At 53.1% G+C, this 15,893-nt stretch overlaps 1 protein-coding gene across 1 annotated transcript in view; it reads right to left on the bottom strand.

Annotated features, from left to right (window-relative positions):
- The window catches only part of TRABD2B (TraB domain containing 2B), a 216,945-nt gene extending 211,368 nt beyond the window's left edge, over window positions 1-5,577 (bottom strand). Inside the window, exons 1-2 of the mRNA XM_023630292.2 lie at window positions 4,890-5,577; window positions 2,318-2,878 (exon numbers count right to left, since the gene is read on the bottom strand). Coding sequence (XP_023486060.1) covers window positions 2,318-2,878; window positions 4,890-4,991 — 663 coding nt within the window. The 5' untranslated portion in view covers window positions 4,992-5,577. The remainder of the gene's footprint in view (window positions 1-2,317; window positions 2,879-4,889) is intronic.
- Window positions 5,578-15,893: the final 10,316 nt, after the last annotated feature.

Below are 15,893 nucleotides of genomic sequence, written 5' to 3'. Positions count from 1 at the left end.
TCCTCTCTCGTTGCACGCCAGCCCCCCCCCCCAAATATTTTGCAATAACAGTAATGCTGAGAGGAAAGAAAAAATAAAAATCTGATGCACTTAACAGATATTTCGGTACAATAATGCATCACAGATGTTCATATCAAACCGTGCACGCGCGCATATAATTTTACTGAGAAGGCTGCTGCATTTCTGACTTTGGGGTTGGGGATCCCTAACAACCCCATCTGCCCAGACTCTAAAACTCCTCTCTTTCCAGTTCGCCCACAGCTGCCCACGGGGATGGAAGAGAGATTTCATCACCTCACTCCAAAATGATAACAGGACAAATTGGCGGGGTCGGACGCTCTGGCAGGTGGTGAAGGCTGTGCAGATTAGGCAACCAAGAGGAGTCCTGTTTTCCTTTGTTCAGGACGCGCTTCCTGCAGCCCTCTGGAGGAGCTGGACCCAAGAACAATTTTCAGAGCGGGCCCAGGCTGGTGATGGGGTGGGCGCGTTTTTGAACCCAGAGATTTGAGTCTGTTTGATCTTCAAACACGGGCTTTGGAGACTGTCAGCGGGCTCCTTGCGGGCCGATGAATGGCTCTCAGGAACTTTTCCTCAAACATAACCTCACACACTTTCCAGCAAATGTTTTCAACCTACCAAAGCCGTCATTTAGTTGAACAGCAGTGTTTCCAGACCCCGAAGAAAGATAGTTTTGTTGTTTTAAGAGAGACAGATTAAAACCAGGGGCTCTTTCCCCAGAGGGCCTGTGTGCTCCCCTTAGCTCTGTCGGATTCCTCCGCGGTTGGTACAAAGAGGATGTTGAGAGGGACGATGGGTCCCTTACCTCCCCAGCCTAAAAAAGACATCGAGGCCAGACCTGAACAGAGAGGCCTCCCACAAACCTGCCTGCAAAATGAGATGGGCGGTGAGCGCTGGGGAACCCAGCACAGATGCTATCGGCTCCAGAGGCTGGCAAGGGAAAAGTCACTTCAGAGGGAGAAAGCCGGTATGTTCAGAGGAATCAGCGCTGGGCCAGAGAATGCACAGGATTTTCCCCCGTGGAGAAGGAGTCAGGCATAGGCAGAACCCTGCGGGGCGTGACTAACTGCCCCAATATTCCTGCCACCGGAGCCCTCTGGGTAAGGACTCCACAATTATGGGAGAGCCAGCAGGAGAACCGACAAACCCGCCTTTCATTTGGCCGGCAAATCAGTCTGGCTTCTTACCTCCCCAGGGACAATATTGCATTTCCCCTGGAAAAACAAAGGCCAGAGATCTCGGAAAGGGGATCAGTTTCTGCCGCTGTTTCCCTGGTGAAGAGCTTGCAACATCTTGGGAGAGCCAGCAGGTCTGGTCCCAGCGGTAGAGTTTCTAGCCCAGCCAACTTATGGGGCCGTTTCCTTAATGGAGGAGCACATATCGGGGACCATGCCTCACTCGGGGCATCGGGCCGAGTCCCGTCTCGGGGCCTCCTTGCAGGAGCCACCAGCCCTGACGCGGAGCCCCCATCCCGGGACTGACAGCCCGTTCTCAAGGCACAGATGTGAACTCATTGTTCCCAGGGCCTCGGAATTGGGTTTGGGGCCAGTGAGTTGTGAGTGACCTCTGCCCATGGAGACAGGGCTTTTAATGACATTTTGCTGGATCAGGTCTCTGGCAGCCAGACTTTAAACCTCCGGAGCTCCTCCCATCTCCCTGCCCCCACTCCTGAGGTTCAGAAATCAGAACTGTCAACCTTTAAGTGAACACATTTCTCTGAAATTATTAACCCCAAACGATCCTTGCTGACTTTCTCGCAGCCTAGAGAGGCAGTCCGAGGGTCGCCTGGAGCTTTGCAAGGGCCTGGGAAATTTGGCAGTGCTTAACCTCAAACAGCACCCCAGGGCTACCAGACGCCAGGCCCACTACACCTCCCTGCCTGCGGGCCCCAGGACGCACATCCCACATCCCCCATTGTGCATCCTCCGTACAGACACCAGCCCGAGGACCGCCTCCAGCTCTTGAGACCCCAGGGCCTCGGGAAGCGGGACACAAACTCGCAACTCCCTCTTTTGTTTTCCATCACTCTGATGCTCCCAGGGAAATTCTTTCTGCTCAGGCAAGCACGGCAGGTGGGAGTGTATATTCCCAAGAGGTAAGCTCATGGGGATAGAAACAAACGCCCAAACTCTTACCCCCAATTCTAGCATACACCAGTTAGCCCTCGGACCACCACAAAAGCAGCCAGAACTGCCGCCCAGCCCTAAAGACCCTCTCCTTGTGGGGAAGGACAGGGCTCTGGCTGCCGAAGGAGGAAGGCAATCGGACGAGGACAGAGGCGCACAGCGGCTGAGCCTACCTGGGAGAAGTTGAGCCCGTTGAGTGGATGGCACTGCTCCTCCACCTGCTCCACGGCCCCGGTGCTCTTCCTCATCTTCTCGGCCTGCTGGGCCAGGTAGAGGTCCAGCACAGGCACGCCTCGGGAGCGCACGTCGGTCTCCGTGAGCGAGTTCACCATAAGCATCACCCACACGGGCCTCTTGCGCTCCCAGTTGCCCGCGATGGCGTTGAACAGGTAGTCGGCGTACAGCCCCTTACCCCGCTGCGCGGGCGTCATCCATGAGGGCATCATCAGCTTCACGTAGTCCAGGTGGCGCTTCAGGCGCCAGTAGAGCTCGCGGGGCAGCACGTCCTGCAGGTTCTCCCCGTGCGGCAGCAGCTGGCAGCTGGCCAGCGCCGAGATGGTGTAGGGGTCCGTCAGGTCCAGCTCGAAGTAGACGCGGGCGCTGGCCTGGAAAGCTGCCTTGGAGTTGTCAGGGATGAAGTCCCAGACGCGGGTGTAGGGGACGTGGATGGTGCCAAACAGGTAGGCCGGCGGGTCGCGCCTAATAGTCCACAGGAAGGAGTTCAGGTCCCTCTGCTGCAGCAAAAGACAAGAAGGAAGGCAGTGAGGCTGAAGGCAGCAGAGTAAACCAGGGATGGCACAGAGGAAGAGGGGATGGAAGACAGAGACCTGCGTGGGGCCACGGGAAAGAGAAAGGGCTTTGAAAGCTGCAAGACCCACGTTCAAATCCTGGCTTTGCCCTATCTTCACTGTACGATCTTAAGCACATTGTTACACTTCCTACAGACTCAGTTTCCCCACCTGTACAATGGGGGGTGAGAGCCACTACCTCACGGGTTGTTGGGAGGTTGAAAAGCCACAATGTACGTATATCAGCCCTAAGAGTAGCGCCAGGCACAGAGGAAGGAGGCAGCGAAGGAAGCCAGGGACTGCCACACCACCTGAGAACATTCATGCCTGGCCAAGCCAAACCTTCACCCGTGGTGTTTCACGGGGAGGGTGGGGAGAAGGGGACCAAGAGTCCTGCTCTGGCAAGAAGAGAGGAAGTCATATAACTTTTAAACCCGACCATGAGAAGATCCGTGCCAAGAGCGGTTCGAAAGCAGAACGCCTATTAAAAATAGCACGGCTATTGAAACAGCTACTTCCCATTCATCAGGGGGATACAGTTTTCTTTTTGGAGGGCAGGTCTGGGGTGTCAGCTACTCTGCTCCACCGGCTGAAACCGCAGATGAGAAAGTGCTTTAGGACCTGCAGCCTAAGGGGAGTCTCAAGGCCCTGGTTTGGGAGGGGAAGATTCCACGGAATTAGTCCCAAGGAACGCACATACTCCGGGTGCTTTCCTGGCTCCCCCCTAGAAAGGTGTGCTTGCTCTCCAACCCCAATTCTCTTCATCTTCTATGACCTAAGCTCTGATGGGGGGGCAGTGTAGGGGCAGAGGAGGGGCACCGAGACAGGGGTCACTTCTCCAGATCCGTTTAGGGCCAGGAGTTAAGGGGCTATGAGAAAGGGACCATCATTTCTCTCAGGCAAAGTCCTCTTCCATCCAGAAAAACCCCTGGACTGCCCACTGACCACCTGCAAGCTTTGGGTCAACTTGTAAAATTTTCCTGCTTGATTCTAGCAGGAATGAAAAGTAAGTGTGGGGGTGGGTGGAGGGAACAGCACCTTACTTCACTAACAACTAAACATTGTGGATCCCAGCATACTGGGGACAGACTAGTTCTGAGTGCCGGCTGGCCCCAGCTCCCTGACTCGCACAAGTTGGGAGTCCCGAGTGCACCTTGCCCTGCTGACTGGGCAGTGAGGCAGGACCCTCGAGGAAAAACGTTTTCCACTCCCCTGGCCTCCAATTCAGGGTTATTCTCAAGCACTAATTTACACTTGGAGGGAGGGATTCTGGGGGAAATCAAGGCACTCCCTGGTTCGGAAGAAAAATCAGGAGAACCAGTAAATACTCAACCCCCGAGGAACTGTGAGGCCAGCAAGCCCCGGCACTTCCTTTCGTGTCCTCTGGAATCTGCCCCCTCTTGGCGAAATGGGGGCACTTGGGAGAGCGGGTGCTGGGGCCCGGGCTAAAGAAGAGGAGGGAAGTGGGGACGAACCTCGGGGAGAAAGTTTGCTTCAGGTCCGAGGGGGAGGGCAGGGGACTGCGGGGCGCCTGCGAGCGTGCAGAGGGTGAACCAGAGGAAGGGTCTGAGGGAAGGCAGAGGAGAAGGGCGAGGAAGGGCAGGAACAGTCAGGAGAGGGCAGAGGGAAACAGAGAGGTGAAGACAGGACGAAAGTAAGAACGAAGTGAGCCAAAGAGGGCACAGAGAGGACACGTCCACGCAGGACGCCGAGCCGAGGAGAGCCGAGAGCGCCGGCCGGCGTGGGGGCAGGAGCGGCGGGGGTCGCCCACCCGGCTCCCGGCGCGAGCCGGCGCCCAGCAGCAGAAGCCAGGGAAGGTGCCCGTGGAGCGCCCGGCGGGCGGAGGTGGCGAGGATGGGCAGAGGTGGGCGCGGAAGGCAGGACCCCAAACCCACGGTCCCCGCGGGGCTGGAGTGCCCGGGCGGCCGAGAGAGGGGCTGGGCAGGCGCTCGCTCACCGATCCGGGCGGCCGGCACTGTCCTCCGTCCGGGGGCTGCGGGCGGGCGCGGGCGGTGGCGAGGAGGGCAGCGAGCAGCGGCCCCGCCAGGGCGGCGTGCATCCTGCCGGGGCCCGCGGGGCGCGGGGGACCCTCCTGGGCGGCGCCCCCTCAGCGGGGCGGGGAGCCCCCAGCTGAGCACGGAGGTTCCTCGGGAGCGCCGGGCTCCAGCCGCGGGATGCTGGGAGCCCTCTGGGGCGTGGCTGGATTTCCCTGCCAAACCTGGGGGTCCCTCTGGGGCGGGGCTCCGTCTGTTGGAAGAGGGGGGTCCCTCTGGGGCGGGGCCCCCTCACCAGGGCGCGCAGCTCCTTTGGCCGAGCCCCGGGGTTCTGAGAGCGCGCGTCCCGGGGCGCGCTGAGGTCCCGGAGCTGCGTCTCGGTCCAGGGGCGCGCGGGGTTCCCGGGGCAGTACCGGGATTCCCGGGCGCACGGGGATCTCGGGGTTATGCTGGGGACCTGGGGCGCGCAAGGCTCCCAGGGGTGCGCGGCGCTCCAGGGGGCGCGCGGTGGGACAAGTGCGGCGGCGGGCGCGGCAGGGGCGGGGGTCGGGTCTGGGGCGCCCGGCTGCCCCTGAGCCGGGCTCAGAGGGGCGGCGGGCGGCCGCGCGGCCGCTGCCCGGGCTCCGCCATGCTGCTCCGCGGCCGGGAGGGAGGGAGAGAGGAGGGCGGGAGAGCGGCGCGGAGCCGGGCCGGGCGGGGGGCTGGGGCCGCCGGGGCGGGGGGAGGGGAGGACCCGGCGCGGGGGGCGGGAGGCCGGGGCCGCGCCGGGCCGCGCCGGGCCGGGCCGGGCCGCAGGGAGTCGGGGCGAGCTCCGCGCCCGGGCGCGGCGAGGCGGGGTCTGATGGGCATGGCAGGCGCTCGCTCCTCGCTCAATCGCTCGCTCGCTCCCTCACACACGCGCGGAGGGAGGCGAAGCCCGCAGCAGCCACTTCCCAACTTTCCAAACTTCCCAGCGCAACTTTTTCCTCTCCTCCCCTGCCCGCGCCTCCTCCTCCACCAGCCCTCCCCCTTCCCCTCACCAGCTCCCCGCCGGCCCGGAGCTTCCGCGCGCGGCCGCCAGAGGGCGCCCAGGCCGAGGCCCCGCTCGGCCAACCTCTGTCCGCTGTGCGGTGGACGCGGACTGGCAGGGCCGCGACAAATTTGGGGACAGGGACCAACCTCGCCCAATGCATCTGATGTGCAGGTCCTGGCGGGAGTGAACAGCGAGAGGGTCAGGAGAGGGCAGGCACTCCCAGACTGGCTGGGAAGACAGCACCCAAAAGAATCCAGGGAAGCTGGTATTTACAACTTTGTATCACGCACTGTTCTGACACTGGCGTGTGCTTAGTAGGTGTCCTGCCAACACTAGTTGAATTAAAACAAAACAACAAAATTATCTTCTTCAAAATTCCTTGGAACTTTCCATTTAAACAGTCCTCTCCCATCAAGCTCCTTGGACCCACACAGGACCCCTGGGAGGGGCCCTGGCAGGGTGAGGATTTATAGTCAGTCCCTTGGACCATGAGAATTGAAAGAGTCCTTGAAATCAGCCTCCTTCTGTTCCTGAGAGGCAAACGAAACTTAGAGAAGGCCGAGGGGCAAGGCCCACACTTCTGGATCGTTTCCAGCAAATGGGGAAACTGAGTCACAAGCACCACTGCTTAGTTCAGTTAAAGGGGAGTTCACTGACTCTTCCTATCCTGACCACGGAGACTGAACTGTGAATTGGGTGGACTTGTCAGGAGTCCACAGCCTGGAGAGGAAGATAGACAGGGACAGACATGCAAGGAGGTGACTCAAACACAGGTGAGTGCCGGGAGAGACAGGAGCACCAAGCCACGGGAACAGAGAGGAGAGGCTCCTAACGACCAGGAGGCTCAGGGAAGACTCCTGGGAGTGGTCTTGAAGGGTCAGTCACTGGTCGCTGAGTGGAAGAGGTGCACAATTCTTCCAGACGGGAGAAGAGCATGTGCCGAGGCGCAGAGGTGGGAGAGCACAGGGGCCTGCAAGTGGTTAGGCGTGCCTCGAACAGAACGGAACACCATGGTAGGAGCGGAGGGTGTGTCTCCTGGCCAGGCTGGAGAGCTTGAACTTTTCTGTACTAGGTGATGGGGAGTCGTTGCCAAATTTGAAGTCGAGCGTGGCTGGAGCAGATTTGTGCTTTTAGGAGGCAGGGATTGGAGGGGGCAGGTTGGAGTAAGGGAGACCAGTGGGGAGTGTGACTGCCAGCCCAGTGCTCTTCCCACCCCCCCCCCCACCTCCCTACCTCCAGGAACGAGACTGGGCAGCTGGAGGGTGGCCACCAGAGAAGGTTGGAGAGGAAGACCAGCAGGGCAGGAGGGGCAGAAAGGCTTCCAGGCACAAGATCCAGGTTTTGAGGAGAAACACAGAAAGGAGGCAAGTTGAACCTGGCAAGCTGAACCACAGGAGGTTGCCATTTTTGTAAATCAAAAGCGAATAGATGTTGGCAATTTCATATGGTCCAACCTACTAGGTATCCAGAGCAACTTCGGTCTCTTTGCAATGCACACATCTGGTGACAGATGCAGACTGGGCCAGGGTGCCCAGACAGTGTGAGAGAACAGTGGGCTCCATGTTTCCCACACACAGAGCTCTGAGAGCTGCTGCTGTGACAAAAGAGAAGTCCTTCAAAGAGACTTGACTACCGCGGCTCCAAAACGCCCCACAGAGCCACCACTCCACTCGGTAAGGAGGAGGCGAGACAGCGGGAAGTTAGAGGAGGACTAATTCCCCCAAGAGGGAGGGGAATTGGAAGAGACGAGGCAGACAGTAGACAAGAAAGGACCTGATCAAGTTAAAAATTGATCCGTATAATTAAAGTGATGGTACACGTCAATATATGTATGTGATTTTTTAAATGTTCCAGGTTGTTCTCCCTAAAATTGTGAAAGTTTTGTTGGCTAATTGTCATGAGTACCCACTATGATTTTCTCCTCCACGGCCCTATCCTATGGTTGTGTGACCAAAGCCAAAATAATTAACCTCTCTCTGCCTCTCTTTCTTCATCCAGCTTCCCGTCCTCCCTATTTTTCTGAGTCAATGTGAGCAATAATGCTTTAGGATCTCCACTGGTACTGTTACTGATATTGTTAATGAGATGCAAGAACAAACAGGTTTTTCCACCCAAGAGAATTGAAAACAAATGTCCACACAAAATCTTATTGATAGCAGCATTATTCAAAGTGGCTAAGAGGAAGAAAAAACAACCCAAATGTTCATCAACTGATGCATATATAAAATGTGGTTTATATTATGATGGAATATTACTTAGCCATAAAAAAGGAATGGAGTACCTATACATGCTACCATATGGATCAATCTTGAAAACATTATGCTAAATAAGAGAAGTCAGTCACAAGAGGACACATATAACATGCTTCCATTTATATGAAATGTCCAGAATCAGCAAATATATAGAGGCAGAGAGTAGATTAGTGTTTCTTTACGGCTAGGAGGAAGGGGGAGGTTGGGGGACCATAGCTGAAGGACACCGGGTTTCTTTGGGGAGTAATGAAAATATTCTAAAGTTGTGGTGATGGTTGCACAACTCTGTAAATATATTAAAAACCATCAAATTGTACACTTTAAATGGGTGAATTGTATGGGATGCAAATTCTACTTTCATAAAGCTATTACCAAAAAAAAAAAACAACAAAGTTGGGACCTCAGGAGGGAGCCCTCCCCAAGAACAAGGGTTCTCGTGTTCTTGAACAGTTTTTCCATGCTCCTTGTGGTGAGGGAAGCCCTGGATGACGGCTCTGAAGTCCTAGAGATTCATTGTGCTTCTGCCGACGTCTCAGTGGGTGGCTTTGGGTAGATCCATGTCCCTATCGTCAGTGAGGACAAGCTGGTGGAGCAGACAACCTTTAAAGCTCTTCTGTATCCAACACTAGAGTTCCCAGTTCCGGGGCCACCGCCCGCCCAGGGGCCTTCAGGCAGGACGGGAAGGGGCACAGGGCTCAGACAGCAGCGGCCAACTCAGGCGCCTGCCTCCCCTCCCGGGGTGCATCCGGCCTGCTTTCCTTTTATTGGATTTTAATGAAGTTGTTCAATCAGATGGGTACCAGGAATCTGTAGGCCGGAACAGCCCGGGCAGGACAGAGGCCTTGTAGCGTAACTAAACCAACAAAGCTTGCCTCTTGAGCGGATCCGGGAGCCCCGGGTCCTGCCAAACGGCATCTCTGGGGGAGGGAGGTGAGGGGCTCGCCTGCTCTGCCGCCCCAAAGGAGAAGCTTCGCTCTGGGCCTGAGGGCTGCCCTCTTGGCTAGCCATTGCCTGGGCGATTGCCACACTGGTGTTTTCAAGTGGACCTGGCCTGGCCCGACTTCCAGCCCCAATTCCTATCCCAGTGTGCCCGACGGCTCCGTCCTCTCCTCCCCAGCCTTAGCCTGTTGGAAGCTAATCCGTGGCGATTGAAGGACAGATTGCCTTGGGGGCTGGGAGAGGAGGGAAGAAGATTCTAGGACCACGCAGAGGTCAGCAGTGCTTAAGACAGTCTAGAGTGATGGAAAAAAACAGAAAAAAGGGCAGACGCTGAGATGATTCAGAGAAGGGCATTCCCTCACGGCATGGGGAAATAAACACATGATCATTGAAGCACAATAAAGGATTAGAATTGCCATACAAGCTGGCATTCATTAAAAACAAAAAACTCTACTGTGGTCCAGCCCAGTGAGGGAGTGGAGGGCACAAAGAAATCAGCCGAGGGTTTTATTTTGTTTTGTTTTTTGGTGAGGACGATTGGCCCTGAGCTAACATCTGCGCCAATCTTCCTCTTTTTGCCTTAGGAAGATTATCCCTGAACTAACATCTGTGCCAGTCTTCCTCTCTTTTGTATGTGGGACACCACTGCAGCATGGCTTGATGAGTGTTGCATAGGTCCATGTCTGGGATCCAAACCCAAGAACACTAGGCTGCCAAAGCAGTACGCACAAATTTAACCACTACACCCCTGGGTCAGCCCCCAGCCCGGGGTTTTGTCCTCAGGGAGCTTGCAGACCAGTGAGGGAGAAGAGATGCAAACAAATAGGGTGCTTTAGAAACAAATAGAGGGAGGACAAGGAGGAGCAACGTTTGGAGAGAAGAAAGTCAGACTTGGGAGAGAGGAGATCAACAAAGTTCTTTGCCCAAGAGGTGATGTTTGAGTTGATCTCTAAGGATAAGCAGGATTTGGACAGGGAGGATGAGGAAAGGAAGGTCATTTCAGACAGCGGGGGTGAGCATGTGCAAAGGCGTGGAAGTGTGTTTGGCGTCGGGGGCGGGAGACCGTAAACCATGACGGGGGAGAGCTAGAATGTGAAGGTGGTGCAGGGAGCCAGGCCAGGCTGCCTGTGGCTTGTGAACACACGTGCACACACACACACAAACACATGCATGCAATCACTGGAGGCACCTTCGCACCACATATGGCACGTCCTGAGCTGTCTCTCCCAATGTGATTAGGACAGTGGCATGATTGCCACGTAGCAGACTTCGGCCTTTCCCTTTAGCCCCGGCTGTGCCAGGCTCTATTCCTCTCTCTGGGATTCGATAGAAGGATGGAAAGGGAAAGAAGAAATGCGATGCTTGAAATGAAATCCCCATCGAGCTGACCACTAAATAGCACTTAGACCCCGAGTGTACACACAGCTGCTTTATGTAATGAAGGCTGCGGACCATGATCCTGGATATGAAATAACAAACCACATATAACGCTTTACACTGCTGTGCAATTAGCACGGATCTGTGCGTGAGCGAGCCAACCAGGGCAAGGGAAGGGGGGCTCGGGCCTCTGCACAGCGAGCCATGGAGGAAAGAGCACGTGCTGTGGGGCCAGGGAGACGGGAGTTGGAATCCTTGCTCCCCGGCTTTGTAGCCCTAAGATCTTGGGCAACTTATTTAAACTCCGTGAGCTTTCAATTTCGTGTCTGTCAATAGGAGTAAAAGTATATGCCTTGTAGCAAATGCTTTTGCCCTTCATGTCCCCAGGGGGACATTTGGCAATATCTAAAGACATTTTTGTTATCTGGAAAGGTTCCACTGGCATGTAGAGGGTAAAGGTGTGGGTGCTCTTAAACATCCTACAAGGCATAGGACAGTTCCCACAATTCAGAATTGTCCCACCCCGATACCAGTTGTACTGACCTTGAAAAATCCTGGCTTATAGAATTGTCATTTCAAGGATATAATCATTACTGACTTTTATTGAGCACTTACTGTGTACTGTTCTATCACTTTATTCAAATGTGTTACCTCTTACCTGTTCGTGGTAAATCAATGAGAAAGGTACTATTTATTATCCTCATTTTATACATGAGGAAACCGAGGCCCCAAAACTTGCCCAGAGTCACACAGCCAGTTAGAGGTGGAGCCAGGGTTTGAACCAAGACCATGTGCCCCATGCTAGATGGAGCTCGTGCACGGCAGGTGTCTGCTTCAGTGCCTGGCACGCGGCAGTGACGGTGGCTTCTGTAGACGGTGGGAGGAGTCATTCACTCATTGACGCAACACGGATGTATTGAGAGTCCGATCAATGCCTGGTGCTGATGGATTGGTGAACAAGGTAGGTAACAGAGTCTTTGCTCACACAGACCTTGCTTTCTAGTTAATGAAGAGAAGTAATAAAGAAGTGACCAATACCGATGGACGTAATGGAAGTGATAGAGAGTGTCTGGTGAAAGACGAGAAGGAGTTGCCAGGAGAAGGACTGAACAGTCCCAGCAGAGGGGTCAGCCTAGGCAAAGCCCCGAAGGAGCTGGTGTGAGCACCTTGGCGTGTTCAGAAAACAGAGAGAAGTCCATCAAAGCCGCATGGACTCATGGGGCATACGGGAGAAAATTCGATGAGATCCCATTAGAGAGCTGTGAGGGGCAGGTGAAGCAAGATTTTGAAGGTCAAAGCAAGGGGTTGGACAACAAAAAATCATACAACCCGATCAAAAAATGGGCAGGGGACATGAACGGACATTTCTCCAAAGAAGATATACAGATGGCCAATAGGCACATGAAAAGATGCTCATCATCCCTGATCATCAGGGAAATGCAAATCAAAACTACACTAAGATATCACCTTACACCCATTAGAATGACAAAAATATCTAAAACTAATAGTAACAAATGTTGGAGAGGTTGTGGAGAAAAAGGAACCCTCATACACTGCTGGTGGGAATGCAAACTGGTGCAGCCACTATGGAAAACAGTATGGAGATTCCTCAAAAAATTAAAAATAGGATTACCATACGATCCAGCCATTCCACTACTGGGTATCTATCCAAAGAGCTTGAAGTCAGCAATCCCAAAAGTCCTATGCACCCCAATGTTCATTGCAGCATTATTTACAATAGCCAAGACATGGAAGCAACCTAAGTGCCCATCAACAGATGCATGGATAAAGAAGATGTGGTACATATATACAATGGAATACTACTCAGCTGTAAAACAGAACAAAATCATTCCATTTGCAATAACATGGATGGACCTTGAGGGAATTATGTTAAGTGAAATAAGCCAGCTAGAGAAGGATAATCTGTGTATGACTCCACTCATATGAGGAATTTAAAAATGTGGACTAAGAGAACAGTTTAGTGGCTACCAGGGGAAAGGTGGGGTGGGGGGTGGGCACAAAGGGTGAAGTGGTGCACCTACAACACAAATGACAAACATTAATGTACAACTGAAATTTCAGAAGATTGTAACCTATCATTAACTCAATAAAAAAATTAAAAAAAAACAGCAAGGGGTTGGAATTTCAGCTTTAATGAGAAGCTGTAGGAGGGTTTTAGAAGAGAAACAAGATCTGATTGATGCTTTTAAAAGATGGCTCCGACTTCGGTGTGGAGGTCTGTGAGGTGGCTGGTGAGGAATTCCAGGATCCCAGTGCGGGCAGTAGGGCTGTAGTCGGGGTGAGGATGGCGGTGGCTCTGTCCAGGGTGGTTGTGATGAAACTGGAGGAAAGTGAGCAGATTTGGTTCATACGGAGTGAGAGCCTGTAATGAGCATTTTGTGGCAGATATGATGTCAGGGGAGGGGGAGAGAGAAGTCAGGCATAATGCTGAGATTTCTGTCTCGAGCAGCTGGCTCCCTTCGCAGGGCCGCGGAGGTTGAGAAAGCAGCAGTTTTGAGGGAGTGGCAGGGAGGCACCGAGAGTCCAGCGTTAGGTCATGTTACGTGAGCTGCCCACTAGGGTGCAAGTGGAGGCACCACAGGAAACAGCTTACAAACGAGCCTGGGGCTCAGGGCAGCCGTCAGGGCTGGAAGGATACATTTAGGCTCCGTCGCACAGAGTTGATATTCAAAGCCAAGGGCCTATCTGAAAGAGAGAGAGAATAGAGGAAGGCTTAGGTATAAGCCCAGGGGACCTCATCATTTCAAGTTGAGAGAGAAGCATCCATCAAAAGTGACAGAAGTAGGAGAAAAACCAGGGGAGAGAAGGGTCAAGATATCCAATAAAATAATTCAGGGAAGTGACCATCAGATGTGACCACAGGAAGTTTGACAGGAGCCGTTCCAGTGGGCTGTTGGGGATGGAAGGCCATGCAAGGGGTTGAGAATAGAGAGGGAGAAGAGGAAGTAGAAACAGCCAGTTAGGGCAACTCTTCCTCAAGGTTTCATCGGCAAAGTGAAAGAAATTGGGTCAATGGAGAGACTTTTTGAACCATGGGTCATACAGCGTGTTTGTATGCTGGTGTGAGGGATCCAGCAGAGAGGAAGGAACTGACCATCCGGGAGAGAGGGGTTCCCTGGAGAAGTCCTTGAGAAGTCCTGGGGAAAGCAGAGGCTTGAGATCCAGAGACAGTGGAGGGGACCAAGCCTCCTTAGGACATTTCATCTGTTGTTACGGGAGGGAAGGCAGCAAGTATGTGAACAACGTAGGCCATTGATAAAGCTCTTCTGAAATAATTATTTCTACCTTCTCAGAGAGAAACATCAGCGCCCTGACCTGGGCCACTGGTCAACCCCTAGCCTTGACCACTGATCCAGACTGAACCTATATCCTGGACCACTGATCCAGACTGCGCTCTGCCCTATCTAATCTCTTCCACCCGTCTCCCTTTGTTCACAAGTGAGACCCCTGGGAAGACCATGGATGACTCAATATAACTTATCTCTACGCTCAAAAGAAAACCTGAGGCCAACGGAGGTTCAGCAGCACTAGGATCCGTCGACAGATGAGGGCTGCCTTCAAGACATGATCAAGAAGGGGAGTTCCCAGGACCTGGCAGAAGAAGGGTTGTTAAGAGTAGAGCCATTTGTGGAGAGTGTCTTAATATGAGAGAGCCAAGAATAGGACCTATCAAAATGGGCCATCAACATGGACCAAAAGTTGGGATTCATTAGAGTGAGAGGCTCAGGCTGAGGTAAGATGAAGAAATGACTGAGATTGTCAATAAGGACTCAAGCAGAGCTAAGTGAAGTGAGGTGGGATAAATGGGGCCATTGGTGGTTCAACTCAGTCTGGGAATGCTGAGTGCTCTTCAGCTTTTTCCTTTTATATGGGCCCTTGCAAGGCCAGTGTGATCTGTGCAACAGTTTTATACATTGATGTGGTGATTAAGAGTTTATAACCGTAAATACATGCTGTATAAGAGAAGGCTTCACAACTTCCTGCCTTAGTTCCCAGGCCTCGGTTTCCTCTCTGAGAAGTGAGAATGACAGGAATGCATAGGTCACAGGCTTGTCATGGGAATAAAAGTAAGACGATGGATGTGAAGGTACTTTGTGTATCATAAAGGGCCATGACTATTACTTCTGTGATCATCATTAGTGATATTATTAATAAGATGAGGCCTCAAAAGTATCTCCTTTCATAGCGTAAATACTTTCATGCTCTTCTAAAACGTTATGAAAGGGCATGAGTCATCTGAACGTGGATGCCTGGTGGAAGAAGTCGTGGGGGGGTCTGTGGTGTGGTGGCACCTAGGGCCGCTGCGTTGAGCAATGGGTAGGTTGCTCCTTACACAAGGATGCTCTGTGAGGAGGTGAGTGGGCAGCGGGATCCCGCCAGCACGCCACCTTTTCAAGCTGTGTTTTCTGGCTTGTTTATTGTTTGATTCTACAAGGCACCATCCAGGCTGGCAGTGGCTCTGAGGCCACCCAAGGCACACGTCCTCAAATATTTCCACTGCTTTGCCATTAAGTAAATCCAGTAATGGGGCATTTGTTGGCTTTTTGTCTTCAGCTATTGACCTTTTCTTGATGATTTTCCAATCTGGAATCTCCAGCCTGGTCTCTCCTCCATTTGAGTGCCCTGCGTTCCTCTCAGACTCATCTTACCAAATTCAAACTTCCATTTTTCTCACTTAAGAGTTTGGGCTGGGTTCCCTGTTTCTCGTGTTTTATGTTTGAGACCTCTTTTCATCAATCTTATCGGGATGCTGCTTACGAAATTTGGTGACCTGCAGCTCACTACCCTTCTGAGGTAGCCAGCTAAAAGCTCTACATTTAGGCAACTCTTAACATCTAGAAAATTCGATATACTGAGCCTGCATCTGCCTACCTGTACCTTATACCCACTGGTCACTGGTTGCCATCCCTGGATCCCATGGAGCAAGTCTCTGTTTTCTTCATGACAGCTATTCATAGATTCACAGGGGCAGGGTCACCTCGTGTCTTATTGTGCTTTCTTCCATTCCTTACGTTAAAAGTTTTGCTTCTTTGCACTCCTCAGATCATCCTTTTTAAAATTCCCTGTGTCCAGAAATGGTACCAACATTCTACAGCTTTTTCTTTTCTGTGTGTGTGAGGAAGATTGGCCCTAAGCTAACATCTGTGTCAATCTTCCTCTTTTGCTTGAGGAAGATTGTCACTGAGCTAACATCCATGCCAATCTTCCTCTATTTTATGTGTGACGCCACCACAGCATGGCTTGATGAGCAGTGCTAGGTCCTCACCCAGGATCTGAACCTGCGAACCCTGGACTGCCGAAGCAGAGCACGTGAACTTAGCCACTATTCCAGCAACTGGCCTCTCTACAGCTTTTTCATTCACTGA

The sequence above is a fragment of the Equus caballus genome, chromosome 2, assembly GCF_041296265.1.
Source record: "Equus caballus isolate H_3958 breed thoroughbred chromosome 2, TB-T2T, whole genome shotgun sequence".
In the NCBI taxonomy this organism is placed as follows: domain Eukaryota; kingdom Metazoa; phylum Chordata; class Mammalia; order Perissodactyla; family Equidae; genus Equus; species Equus caballus.
This window is presented reverse-complemented; position numbering and strand designations above follow the sequence as displayed.